This window comes from Lissotriton vulgaris, chromosome 10 (genome assembly GCF_964263255.1).
Source record: "Lissotriton vulgaris chromosome 10, aLisVul1.2, whole genome shotgun sequence".
Taxonomy (NCBI): Eukaryota; Metazoa; Chordata; class Amphibia; order Caudata; family Salamandridae; genus Lissotriton; species Lissotriton vulgaris.
The window spans coordinates 1017323506-1017336792 of NC_141698.1; the positions used below are offsets into that span (position 1 = coordinate 1017323506).

The 13287-nt window shown below is 49.7% G+C and overlaps 1 protein-coding gene across 1 annotated transcript; it reads right to left on the minus strand.

The window, feature by feature from the left end:
• Nucleotides 1–291: 291 nt before the first annotated feature.
• LOC147689210 (cis-aconitate decarboxylase-like) lies at nt 292–9004 on the minus strand. The gene is made up of 5 exons (XM_086940031.1): nt 8926–9004; nt 7333–7520; nt 2188–2280; nt 1703–1908; nt 292–1213 (listed from the first exon to the last, which is right to left on the minus strand). The coding sequence occupies exons 1-5, from the start codon at nt 9002–9004 to the stop codon at nt 292–294; spliced, it is 1488 nt and encodes a 495-aa protein (XP_086796157.1).
• Nucleotides 9005–13287: the final 4283 nt, after the last annotated feature.

A 13287-nucleotide genomic window follows, 5' to 3' on the forward strand; every position in this document is an offset into this window, starting at 1 on the left:
ATAGTTTCTGGCCAGCCAGATGCTTCTTATTTGTAAGGGTCAAAGGGGACTTTTTTGTACTGTGAGATATGACACCACTTTTCATAAGAGGAGAGTACATGAATTTCACTCATTATTTTATACAATGTTTAGATAATGTTCCTCTCCTTGAGGTGATTTTTTATTTTGTATAAAACAAATTATGTTAAAGATGAGTGTACTCGGTAGGTGATTTTAAGTCTGTGGGAGGGATGTGTTTTGATTGAACACTTTTAGTGCAGGACGGATACCAGGTGTGAGCTGTCTGCACCTTTATCGCAGAGATGATGCCAGGTGTGAGCTGTCTGCCACGCTCTCGATCTCCTCCACCACTTCAATAATGGCTTCCGCCTGGTCTTGGTGGAGCACATGGCTAGCGTTGGAGCGGAATTTCTCATGGAGTGATTCTTGGCTAAGGGGTTTCCTCCAGTGTCCATAGAAGGTGTCACATCTGCCCGTCACAATCTCTCCACTGTCCAGGAGCATCGCTACTTCTCCGTACATCTTGTCGAAGTTAGCCACATTGTCCTTAGGGTGTTCCACCACCACCTTCTTCAGCAGGTTGATGAGGTCAGGTCTCCTGAGGCTGTCCTCACTGAAGGAAGAGATGCCCACCTTGCCATCCAGGAGGGCTGTGCAGGCGTTGAACTGGAAGGAGTGTCGGGCCTGGTGCTCAGACTCTGGGAAGGGCCTGTTGATGTACTTGGAGACTGGGACCCTCAGAAGAATAGAGCGGATGGCAGCGGGGTTTAAGGAGCCCATTATATTGATGACTCGGTTTCTGACTGAGATGGCAGCGTCTGCGACCCAGTGCATGCCCAAGTGAGCTGGGAACCTCTTGAAGGCGATGTCTTGTTTCTCCAACAGGAAGCTGTAATCTTGATCTGGCACTGCCAGGGGCAAGGGCTGGTAGTCACCATAGAAAGCACTGAACCCTGAGCAGCCGGGCACATCGTCCAAGATGAGTGGGTTGGCTTCCATCCCGCGGGCAGCTAAAAGTGCTGCTTCCATCCCAAGGCGGGTGGCGTTGCCAATATGGAGAGGCTTGGCAAGAGTTGCAGCATTGGCCATAGGTGCCCCTGCCAGAGAGGCGGCGATCGCCAGAGCATGGGCACACTGGTCTGCATTCAAGGAAAGCAGTTTCGCTGTGGCAACAGCACTGCCCATGGTGCCAACAACAGATGGTGGGTGGAATCTGATTGGAGATACAAAGAACAGTGTCAGATATGGAATAAGGATAATAACAAGATAGTTTGCCCAGGTAGTACTAATAATAAGTGTGAACTAAAGAAATATGCTAATAACATGTCAGACATGTACCATTAATGCCTTCATGCAGTGTGAGAAGGCATTGACCATCTGCTAAGATCTAATCAAGCACTTAATATAAATATATAACCCACTTACAGTGAACAGAAAAATAATCTTTACCATGTTTACATTGTATGCTATCCACATACATGAAACTGTTTGCATCACAGGCTCTTCTTTGGGATATTTCTGCCCTCTGTGCACATCAGGCACAGATCAAAACATTACTCCCTCTAGGGACCTCACTCATACCACATGAGCTTTTTCTACCCTCTTTGAGCATCACAACCATGGTCTTGAGATACTGCAGCCCCCTGAGGGCATTCTGTGTTGGTCATGGGGTATTTATGTCCTTTGTGGTCATCACGCATACCTCTTGGGGATATTGCTGGCTTCATTGGAGAAACGCATGAGTCTTCCTTGCACCTCGATGCCTACGTTGAATGCCAACAGGAAGTCTGAGCCACTGGGTCGTGAGCCCGCCGGGAGCATCTGGGAAGCAGCCATGAGAGCCGGCAGCACAGCGCCCGAGGGGTGAGTGGCAGGGTGCCAAGTGTCATCGAAGTCCATGGAGTGAGTCTGTAGAAGAGGAGAAGAGGGTTAGGAGGTCCTTAAAGACCAGGAAGTGATGATAACCAGAGCGATAGTGTCATTAACCTATGGAAACAATTTACAGACGAGGAACCATATTTTAAAATGCTGTGACTGCACCACTGCCCAATGCAGACTCTTTACAGAAGTGGAAACAGACAAGATTGAACTCTGGAGGAGAGTGTATAGAAGTAAAATTCTCTTGAACTCATCGCGCCTAGTCTACGATTGATGGATACATTGATAAGCAGCTGTCAAATTCCTTACCGCCACTCCATTGACATATGCAGCCAGCGTGGGAGGGAGTCTCATTCTTTTCCTTCCGTACACAGAGCTGATCGCAGACAAGGAGAACATGTCCTGTTGGAGAGAGAATATAGATATGAATGAACAGAGCTCCTAGACACCTAGCGGGAGGAGAAGGTAGCTTGTGAGAGTATGGGTAACTCAACACTAACAACACCTGGACCTCATCCAGCACGGTCGCTCCCCCCACGCTCCCTGATCCCAGCTCCTGTTGACGATCTGGCCGGCTGGTGGTACCGCTTCGAGACTACAGAGCTGTAACTGCTTATTTATTTAATTTAGCCTCGCGCTGTGTTTATTTATTTAATTTAGCCTCGCGCTGTGTTTATTTAATTAATTTAGCCTCGCGCTGTATTTATTTAATTAATTCAGCCTCGCGCTGTGTTTATTTAATTAATTTAGCCTTTAGCGTATTTATTTAATTAATTTAGCCTCGCGCTGTATTTATTTAATTAATTCAGCCTCGCGCTGTGTTTATTTAATTAATTTAGCCTTTAGCCCCCTGTGCCCTGGTGCATCTGCTGCCCCTGCCTTACTCTCCCTTTGACCCTCCATCTTGTTGTGTGTTCCCTGGCCCATCCCTCCTCCCTGCTACCGCCTCCCAGCTGCTGCCCCTCCCACGCTCCGCCCCATCCCCTCTCCATTTATGGACAGATGCACCCACGCGCAGCGTCCACGCGCTACGGCCGCGCCGAAGGCGCGCCAAAGGTAAGCCCGTCTACGCCCGTCCGCGCCTGGACCGCGCCCAGCGCCAGTCCCCCTGCCCCTCGCGCTGCCCAGCCCTCCCGCATTTCCTACGATGCCGCCACCCTCCTAGCCCTTAACCCCGGTCGCGCCCCCAACTGCGTCCAAGCCGCTCCTGGACACACCCATGGACCTTTCTCCTGCTACTCCTGCAAATTCAGCGGCACCAACAACATCTCCGCTACGACCGCACCACAGATTCCCCACCCCAATCACCTACAATGCATCCTTCTCAACACCCGATCGGTCCACAGGCACGCCATTGACCTATGGAATCTACTAGACACCATCTCTCCAGACGTCGCCTTCCTAACAGAAACATGGATGAACGCTTCCTCCGCCCCAGACATCACCATTGCCATCCCTGAAGATTATAAGATCACACGCAAGGACCGTACCGGCCACACAGGAGGAGGAATCGCTATCGTCCATAAAAAATCAATCCGCATCTCAACAAGCTCTGACGCCAACCTCGCCAACTCCGAACACCTTCACTTCCAGATCCACATCGACCCCAAGACCACACTCAGAGGCACCCTCCTCTACAGACCACCAGGACCCCGCGCAAAATTCAGTGAAGACATCACGGACTTCATCACTCCACACGCGCTCCCCTCCAAAGACTATATCCTTCTGGGAGACCTCAACTTTCACCTTGAAAAGATCAACGACCGCAACACCACCACCCTCTTGGACAACGTCGCCAACCTCGGACTTAAACAACTGGTCACTGCCCCCACCCACATCGCAGGTCACACACTCGACCCCATCTTCACCTCCAGCAATCATGTCTCCTTCAGCCACACTACAGATCTCCTCTGGACTGACCACAGCTGCGTTCACTTCACCTACAACAAGCCGAAACCCACCAACCACCTCCAACCAACTCTGCAAAGAAACTGGAACAAAATCACCATCGACCAGATCTCCTCATCGCTCCTTCTAAACACCCCAGCCCACTCTTCTAACCCAAACCAAGCCGCCGCCAACTTCACCCTATGGTTATCCAACACCGCCAACACCTTAGCACCACTGAAAAAACGTCAAAGCAAACCTGGCAGCAAGAAGGCCTCGTGGTTCAACGATGATCTTAAGAAGTCCAAGAAACTCTGCCGCTCCCTTGAAAAGGCCTGGAAAAAAGACCCAACCACTAGCACCAAGGACGCCTTCAAAAACGCCACCCGCACACACCACCAACTAATCCGAAAGGCCAAGAAAACAGCATTCAAGGATCGACTTGACAACAACGCCCACAACAGCAAGGAACTTTTCAACATCGTCAAGGAATTTACCAATCCCTCGGCCAACTCCAATGACATCACCCCCTCTCAAGCCCTCTGCGACTCCCTAGCCTCATTCTTCCACAACAAAATCGCAGACATCCACAACAGCTTCGACAACCAACCCGGAGACCAACCCACCCAACCATATGCTGAACATTCTCCCCCCTTGAACACCCTTAACGACTGGAACCCAATCTCCACTGAGGACACCATCCGCCTGATGAACTCCATCCACTCAGGATCCCCCACAGACCCATGTCCTCACCACATCTTCAACAAAGCAGACTCCGTCATAGCACCGCACCTCCGAGACGTCATCAACTGCTCCTTCAACTCCGCCACCTTCCCGGAAAGCTGGAAACACGCTGAACTCACCGCCCTTCTGAAAAAACCCACAGCGGACCCCACCGAACTCAAAAATTACCGCCCCATTTCGCTCCTTCCATTCCCGGCCAAAGTAATCGAAAAAGCTGTCAACAACCAGCTCGCCGCTTTCCTCGAAGCCAACAAATCCCTCGACTCCTCACAATCTGGCTTCCGAGCAAAACACAGCACTGAGACCGCCCTCATCGCAGCAACAGACGACATTCGAACTCTACTGGACAATGGAGACACAGTCGCCCTCATCCTCCTCGACCTCTCTGCAGCCTTCGACACAGTCTGCCACAGCACCCTTTTACAACGCCTCAGAAACATCGGAATACAAGGAAAAGCACTTGAATGGATCACCTCGTTCCTCACCGGAAGAACCCAGAGAGTCCGCCTTCCACCATTCAAGTCCGAGGCCACTGAAGTCATCTGTGGCGTACCACAAGGATCCTCACTCAGTCCCACCCTCTTCAACGTATACATGAGCCCCCTCGCGACCATCGCCCGCCAACACAACCTCAACATCATCTCTTACGCGGATGACACTCAACTGATCCTTTCTCTCACCAATGACCCCAGCACCGCCAAAACTAACCTACACGAAGGAATGAAAGAAGTTGCCGAATGGATGAAACACAGCCGTCTGAAACTGAACTCAGATAAAACAGAAGTCCTCATCTTAGGTACTTCCCCCTCTGCATGGGACGACTCTTGGTGGCCGGAAGCCCTTGGAAAAGCACCCATCCCGACAGACCACGCACGGAACCTAGGCGTTATCCTGGATTCTTCACTCTCAATGAACAGACAAGTCAGCGCCGTCTCCTCATCCTGCTTCAACATTCTTCGCATGCTCAAAAAAACATTTCGCTGGATCCCCACCGAAACCAGAAAAACAGTCACCCATGCTCTGGTCACGAGCCGACTGGACTACGGAAACACCCTCTACGCAGGCACTACCGCTAAACTCCAGAAGAAACTCCAACGAATCTAAAACGCCTCAGCCAGGATCGTATTAGACATCCCGCGCAACGAACACATCTCTGGTCACCTGAAAGACCTCCACTGGCTACCCGTCAACAAGAGGATCACTTTCCGACTGCTAACCCACGCACACAAATCACTCTACGACATCGGACCAGAATGCCTCAACTCACGACTGTCCTTCTACACCCCCTCCCGCCAACTACGTTCTTCCAGCCAAGCCCTCGCAACTGTACCTCGCATCAACAAGACCACCATGGGAGGCAGATCCTTCTCATACCTGGCTGCTAAAACATGGAACTCACTCCCCACTTACCTTCGCCTTACCCAGAACCACCTAGCATTCAGAAAGCAACTTAAAACGTGGATATTTGACAAGTAATCCTCCCCCCTCCCTAAGCGCCTTGAGACCCTCTGGGTATGTAGTGCGCTATATAAATTCTTTGACTTGACTTGACTAGAAGGAGAGAGACCGGAGCAGGTCAGGGATCTCTGTGAGCAGGTGTAGTGTTCCTGAAGGACAGCTGGGTAGGAGATCAGAGGTCCCCATGTTTAGCTGCTTACCCTTGGTGATTCTCGCTATCCTGCCAGTGTCTCGAGATATTCACTGCTTAACATCTACAGGGAGCCTAGGGTGTGATTTGAGAAAACTCAAGGTGGATTTTATGACTTGGTCTTTCTATCTTCTTACCTATTATTTCAGGTAGTTGGTCACACTGTTGGTCTACAGGGTTATTTAATGGGTGGGAGTCCAGGTTGCGATGCTCGGTTAGATCTAAGACTCCGATAAGCATCTAAAATCTCTTGGTGATACTGAACAACTAAAGTCTGAAGAGGTTCTGATTAAGGGATGGTTTGATTCATGAGACGGTGCTTTTTTAGTCGAAATTTCCTTTACCTTTTGAGTATATCAAGACCATGCTAACTTTCTGGGTCCTGGTAGTATGGTTTAATGGTGGTGTGTTGCAGGTTCTAGTGCTTGTTTTAATCCCAGCCTCACTTTAACAGCGAGGACCGCTGGGAGGTGGTCCCGTCTTCTGATATATGGGGTTTTAGTGGACATGTACTTCAGGTGGCGCTTTCTGGTTTGAACCTCGCCTCCCTTTAAAACATGAGCTCCCAAAGAGATTATGGCATAGGCGTTTTTTAATGGCTGGGTGGTGAATAGTGGGTGTGCTTGTTGTGGCCCATGTCTAAGGCTGGATCACAGGGAGATGTTGATCAGCAGAGGTCTGGAGGGGTTTGATGGATGATTGTTGCCTTGGAGTTCTGTGGTGTATTTCATGGTGCGGCACTTGTTGCCACTTACATGGCAGCATCACAGGAAGATGGTCAGACTCTTGGTCTAAAAAGGTTTTTTTATGGCTGTGTGTACCATGGGGTGGTCTATGGTGTCTTCCATGTCTCCTCCTACCTGGCAGGATTACAGGGAGATAGTGCACACTGATGTCCTAGAAGGGATTTTAATGGATGTGTGTTGCAAGGTGTGTTGCCTGATGTCGTCCATGCCACCTCTTACCTGGCAGTATCCCAGGGTGATGGCCACACTGTTGCTCTTTAAGAGTTTTTTATGGATGTGTGTTGTATGGTGTGCTGCTTGGTGTGTTCCATGTCTCTCTTACCTGGCGGCAGTATCCCAGGCAGATTGTCACACTGTTTTTCTAGAATGAGTTTTAACAGAGGTGTGTTGCAGGGTGTGTTACTTGGTGTGCTCCATGTCTCCTCTTACCTGGCAGTATCCCAGGGCGATGTTGAACACATGGGTAGTGCTTCCCACCAGTCCAACCCCGATGCTGTCCAGGATCATACGCTTGCTTCGGTGCCGCACCGCTTGAGACAGGTGATCTGCCTGGACTCCATGTATGAAGGAAGCAAAGCTGCTGGTGACCGCCTTCTCCAGGGGCCTCCCCTCCAGCGCTGGATGAGAAGAAGAGACAGGATCAGAACTACTGGCACTCTGGGTTGGCATGAGAAAAGAGTCCAGCTGATCCGGACCAGAACCAGATCATGTGTATATGGGACAATCATTACTCAGGACCCTTGGAGTGAAGACCCATAGAAGACTCAAGCCAGTCTGACCTGTACCAGAACCAGCAACTGAAACCATGGCATTAGAGACACAAGTCAGGGTGAGTTACACCAGAACCAGTAACGGGACCCAGGATATAGAGAGAGATCTCAGACCAGGGGGAGTGACACCAGAACCAGTAACTTGACCCAGGATATAGAGAGAGGTCTCAGACCAGGGGGAGTGACACCAGAACCAGTAACTGGAACCATGGCATAAGGGACACAAGTCAAGGGGAGTGACTCCAGAACCAGTAACTGGACCCATGGCATAAGGGACACATGTCAAGGTGAGTGACACCAGAACCTGTTACTGGGCCCAAGTGATACAGAGTGGCATCAGAGCAGGGAGAGTGACACCAGAACCAGTAACTGGACCGAAGACATAGAGAGAGGTCTCAAACCAGGAGGAGTGACACCAGCACCCGTAACTGGACCCAAGACATAGAGAGAGGTCCCAGACCAGGGGGAGTGACACCAGAACCAGTAACTGGACCCAGGACATCGAGAGAGGTCTCATACCAGGGGGAGTGACACCAGAACCAGTAACTGGACCCAGGACATAGAAAGAGGTCTCATACCAGGGGGAGTGACACCAGAACCAGTAACTGGACCCAGGACATAGAAAGAGGTCTCAGACCAGGGGGAGTGACACCAGTACCAGTAACTGGACCCAGGACATAGAAAGAGGTCTCAAACCAGGAGGAGTGACACCAGAACCAGTAACTGGACCCAGGACATAGAAAGAGGTCTCATACCAGGGGGAGTGACACCAGAACCAGTAACTGGACCCAGGACATAGAAAGAGGTCTCATACCAGGGGGAGTGACACCAGAACCAGTAACTGGACCCAGGACAAAAAGAGGGGTATCAGTTGGGGGGGGTGACACCAGAACCAGTAACTGGACCCAGGAGAAAAAGTGAGGTATCAGACCAGAGGGGGTGACACCAGAACCAGTAGTTGGACCCAGGACATAGAGAGAGGTCTCAGACCAGGGACAGTGACACCAGAACCAGTAACAGGACCCAGGACATAGAGAGAGGTGTCAGACCAAGGGGAGTGACACCAGAACCAGTGACTGGACCCAGGACATAGCGTGAGGTCTCAGACCAGGGGGAGTGACACCAGAACCAGTAACAGGACCCAGGACATAGAGAGAGGTCTCAGACCAAGGGGAGTGACACCAGAACCAGTAACTGGGCAAAAAATACAGAGAGACCTCACACCAGGGGCTTTGAGTGCCGAGACACTTACCTTCCACCGCCGCTGTGTGCACCCGCCTAGACACCCTAAGGATGGCCTGTGGCTTCTGGAAGAAGAAAGAGAGTGACATTAGCTAAGTTGTTGCAGTGAATCAGAACATGGAAAGGAGAGAAAAGGGCTAGAAGAGCAGAGCAGAGGGCAACAAGGGCGAGAAGGGAAAGAGGACAGAGAAGGAGAAATACCAGAGGAGAGGTTTGAGGGTGGTCCCTGTTAAAGGCTCCAGTCTGTCAAGCTGCAGTCTAAGACTGGCAAATGAGAATCTTCAGCCTGGCCCTTGGGCAGTCCCAGCTTTGCAGATAAGCAATCCTAGGAGGGCACATGCCCTCTCCCAGCATGACACATAAGACGTCACTGCCTGGCATATCAGCAGGTAACGCCTGGTTTATGAACAGCCCTAGACTTGCACCTTAGCTGCAGGCTGGCACCGTAGCCACTCTGTCTCAAGGATCAAACCTGGTCCATGTAAACAGCGCCGCAATCACATTGAAGACCAACCAGGATTTATAGGCACCACCCTGGCATATGATGCCAGCATCTGGACACACATGTGATGGCAGCACTCTGATAAATTATGCCAACACCCTGGCAAATGAAGTCAGCACTCTGATATGTAATGAAAGTACCCGGCACTATAGGAACGATACTGGGATATTATGCTAACACCTTAAGTTGGCATACATCTGGTCGCAGCACTTGGACAAAGGATGCCCGTCTTCTGGCCTATGACGCCAGCACGCTGGGAGATGATGCCAGCACCTTGCCGCGTCATGTTTGGACTTGAGGTGGTCTCTGTTCTGGTGCAGGGACTCTGGTGAGATGTTGGCACGGGAACAGTGTGGGAATGACATCAGCTGGCACAGTATGAAACTGTTCATCTTTCTCCCGTCACGGGCGTGAAATGGGCAATGTTCCCTAGGGCACAGTATACCACCAGGATTTACCAAATAGCACATTCATGTCACCTATGACCCCATATATCTATTGGCACAGACTTCTGATCGGCTAAAGGAGTGTTATTTAAAAAAATCACCTCAGGGCTGCCTCTAAAGACTATGGCTAATTGAAAACGTTGTGTGACGTGCATTATTACACATTGTGAAAGAAGCACTTACAATCCAGTCTCAAACTCCTTCTACAACAGACCTTAATTACCTAAGATGCTCCTGTTATGTCACGGTAGACATGCACATCCATAGCATGAACAGAACAGAAACACATGACTAATGCACTCAGAGCAGACGGTTGAAAAACACATAATGAGGTCAGAATAAAAGGGGCCATCCTTTTATTCACCAACGTACATTTAATAACTGAGAAGCATTAAAAAAATATGAGTATAAAAAGTATTTTAACTTTTCGAAAATGCTAACGTGAAATAAAAGACGAATAAACGCGTGAAAGGAGTAATATTACCATGTACGTCTTTTAATAAGTAAATGCGCTCTCTGCTCTATTTTAAAATACATCTCTATTAAAACAAATTGAATTTCGAGCTCGAGAGACAGGCGTTCAACCAATGGAAACAAATGATGCGTCCCAAACTATTGCAAAATATACAAATACAGCCGTTACAGCTGCGACCCCCGATATCTGTAGAAGGGGCTCACCTGGAAGGCGCCTTGAAGCATCCTGTGCCCTGGTGTCTGCCGCTGTCCTTAGTGGGGTTTTCTCTGTCGCGTCAGTCAGTCTCTGGGGAGGTCTCCTCTGTCTCTGCAGTCAGTCTTAGTTCCAAGAGAGGTCTCAAACAGTCGCTGTCTTTGGAGATAGATGTTCTCTGTCCACCTGGAGGGTCTTTTCTGTGTCCCTGTCCTGGGACCAGTGGTCGAAGTGGGGACAAAAAAGTAGGGGAACTGTGGGCGGAGACTCAGGGGGCGGGAATAAGCAGGTGGTTGGATTAGTGGGCGGAGTCCGAGGTGTGGCTAAAAATAGCAAAACATTCCAATTTTTTTAGTGCATTTGGTATTTCACTGACCAGTTACAGCTTATAACGTTATTTAATTCAAACAATCGATAAACATGTTTATTTGAGGTTTAATATATAAGTTGTTTATATTTAATTCATTTACCATGTGGGACATGTTTCCAATCACAGAGTATTCCAAATACGCTTATAAGTGGAATCATAAGCCATTTGTCTCCGTGATTTATGCATTTTTAGGAATGAGTCATTATGCCAGTTCTGCTGGCTTTGTTACTGGGAGACGATTTTGCAGCATTTGTGCTGCGTTGCACTACTCAATATCTATGAAGTTGTTTAAACACCTGCAAAGTGGCTTAACGTGGCTTTTAAAACTTGACTTGGAGCTTTGCCTTGTGCATGTACCACATTGCAAGGTGCAAGCATGATGCAAGGCCCTGGATAATATGCTCCTTTGTCTGGTGTGCATGCAAATCCTGCATTGCAAATCCTGCATTGCAAATCCCTGGTGAGGTTGCAATGCAAAATAGAGGCACCAATGGGTGAGGTGGACTGGCCTCAAGGGTCCTGTGTATCATCTCCAGATCGAGCCTCCCCTTCACACTGTCATTCTGGCATCCATCAATACCCTGCTTTATACATACCTGTGTTCTGTCCTCTCTTTGCCACCATTACTTCCTGGCATCGCTCATTACCGTACTTCTGGCATAGTAAGCCAACCTACATCTTAGCCTCACTTTTAACCCCGATTCCAGCAAACCCAGATCTAGCCCTCCCCAATTCTAATTCCTGCCATCGCACATGACTCCGCTTTTAACATACCCAGATCCAGCTTTGCTTTCACCCACTCTCACTTCCTGGCATTGAACAAAACCCTGCTTCTGGCAAAGCTAGGTTCAGCCCTACCCATGCACCCTTAGCCCCTGGCATAGTCGTTAGTATGCTTCTACCATACTTGGATCCAACCCTCAACTTGTCACCCTTAGTTTCTGGCTTCGCTAGCTACCCAACTCCTTGCATACAGGATATATCCTTCCTGTCACCTTACTTCCTGGCATTGTCCTTTACCCTACTTCTAGCACCCCAGGATCAAACCATTGTGTTGCCACCCGTATTTTAAACAACGCTAATTACTTTACTTTTAGGATGTCAGGAGCCAGCTCTCCCCTCGCCATCCTCACTTTCTAGCACTGCTCATTACCATGCATCTAGCATACCCAAATACAGCCCTCCCATCACCACCCTTACTTCCAGGCACTCTTTACCTTGCTTCTAGCATACCCAGCTTCAGCTCTTCCCTTACCACCTTTACTTCATGTTATAGTTTATTGCCATGCTTCTACCAAACTTAGATCTAGCCTTCATCTCGTCCTGCTTGGTTTCTGAAATCAATCACTACAAAACTTGGAGGATACCCAGGTACAGCCTTCCTCTGCCCACCCTTACTTCCTTGTGTTTGATTGATTCAGATGCTCCGTCCATCACCAACCCCTTTTGTACCGCTTTTGGCCGCTATAAGTGTGGCAGGGTATGCTCAGACGTGAGTCCCTTGCTCACTTTGCCACTGGATTCAAGCAAGCCGGGCTGAAGACGGCCGGAATGCCAGAAACCAGTTCTCCGAAGCTTGTTTCCAGTCCAGAGAAGACATGGCTTGGCAGTTCGGGCTGGACTGTTCCCATGAGGCACAGGGTCAGACTGATTTGCATATAGCCATGTCTGAACTGGGGTGGCAGAGTGGGCTAAAGAACGGTGATGGATTAAACCCAGATCTTTTGACTGGGTGTGAGTGTTTGATTGATTCAGATGCTCCGTCCATCACCACCCCCTTTTGTACCGCTTTTGGCCGCCATAAGTGTGGCAGGGTATGCTCAGACGTGAGTCCCTTGCTCACTTTGCCACTGGATTCAAGCAAGCCGGGCTGAAGACAGCTGGAATGCCAGAAACCGGTCCTTGGAAGCTTGTTTCCGGTCCATGGAAGACATGGCTTGGCGGTTCGGGCTGGACTGTTCCCATGAGGCACAGGGTCAGACTGATTTGCATATAGCCATGTCTGAACTGGGGTGGCAGAGTGGGCTAAAGAACAGTGATGGATTAAACCCAGATCTTTTGACTGGGTGTGAGTGTTTGATTGATTCAGATGCTCCGTCCATCACCACCCCCTTTTGTACCGCTTTTGGCCGCCATAAGTGTGGCAGGGTATGCTCAGACGTGAGTCCCTTGCTCACTTTGCCACTGGATTCAAGCAAGCCTGGCTGAAGACGGCTGGAATGCCAGAAACCGGTCCTCGGAAGCTTGTTTCCGGTCCAGGGAAAACATGGCTTGGCAGTTCGGGCTGGACTGTTCCCATGAGGCACAAGGTCAGACTGATTTGCATATAGCCATGTCTGAACTGGGGTGGCAGAGTGGGCTAAAGAACGGTGATGGATTAAACCCAG

What these genes read in the sequence shown, in the direction of transcription:
- LOC147689210 (XM_086940031.1), bottom strand. Translation starts at nt 9,004, where the DNA reads ATGTCACTCTCTTTCTTCTTCCAGAAGCCACAGGCCATCCTTAGGGTG. An exon ending in GCACACAGCGGCGGTGGAAG is followed by an intron (nt 7,521 to 8,925) that starts GTAAGTGTCTCG and finishes CTTCTCATCCAG; the next exon opens with CGCTGGAGGGGAGGCCCCTG. An exon ending in GCCAGCAATATCCCCAAGAG is followed by an intron (nt 1,214 to 1,702) that starts GTATGCGTGATG and finishes ATCTCCAATCAG; the next exon opens with ATTCCACCCACCATCTGTTG.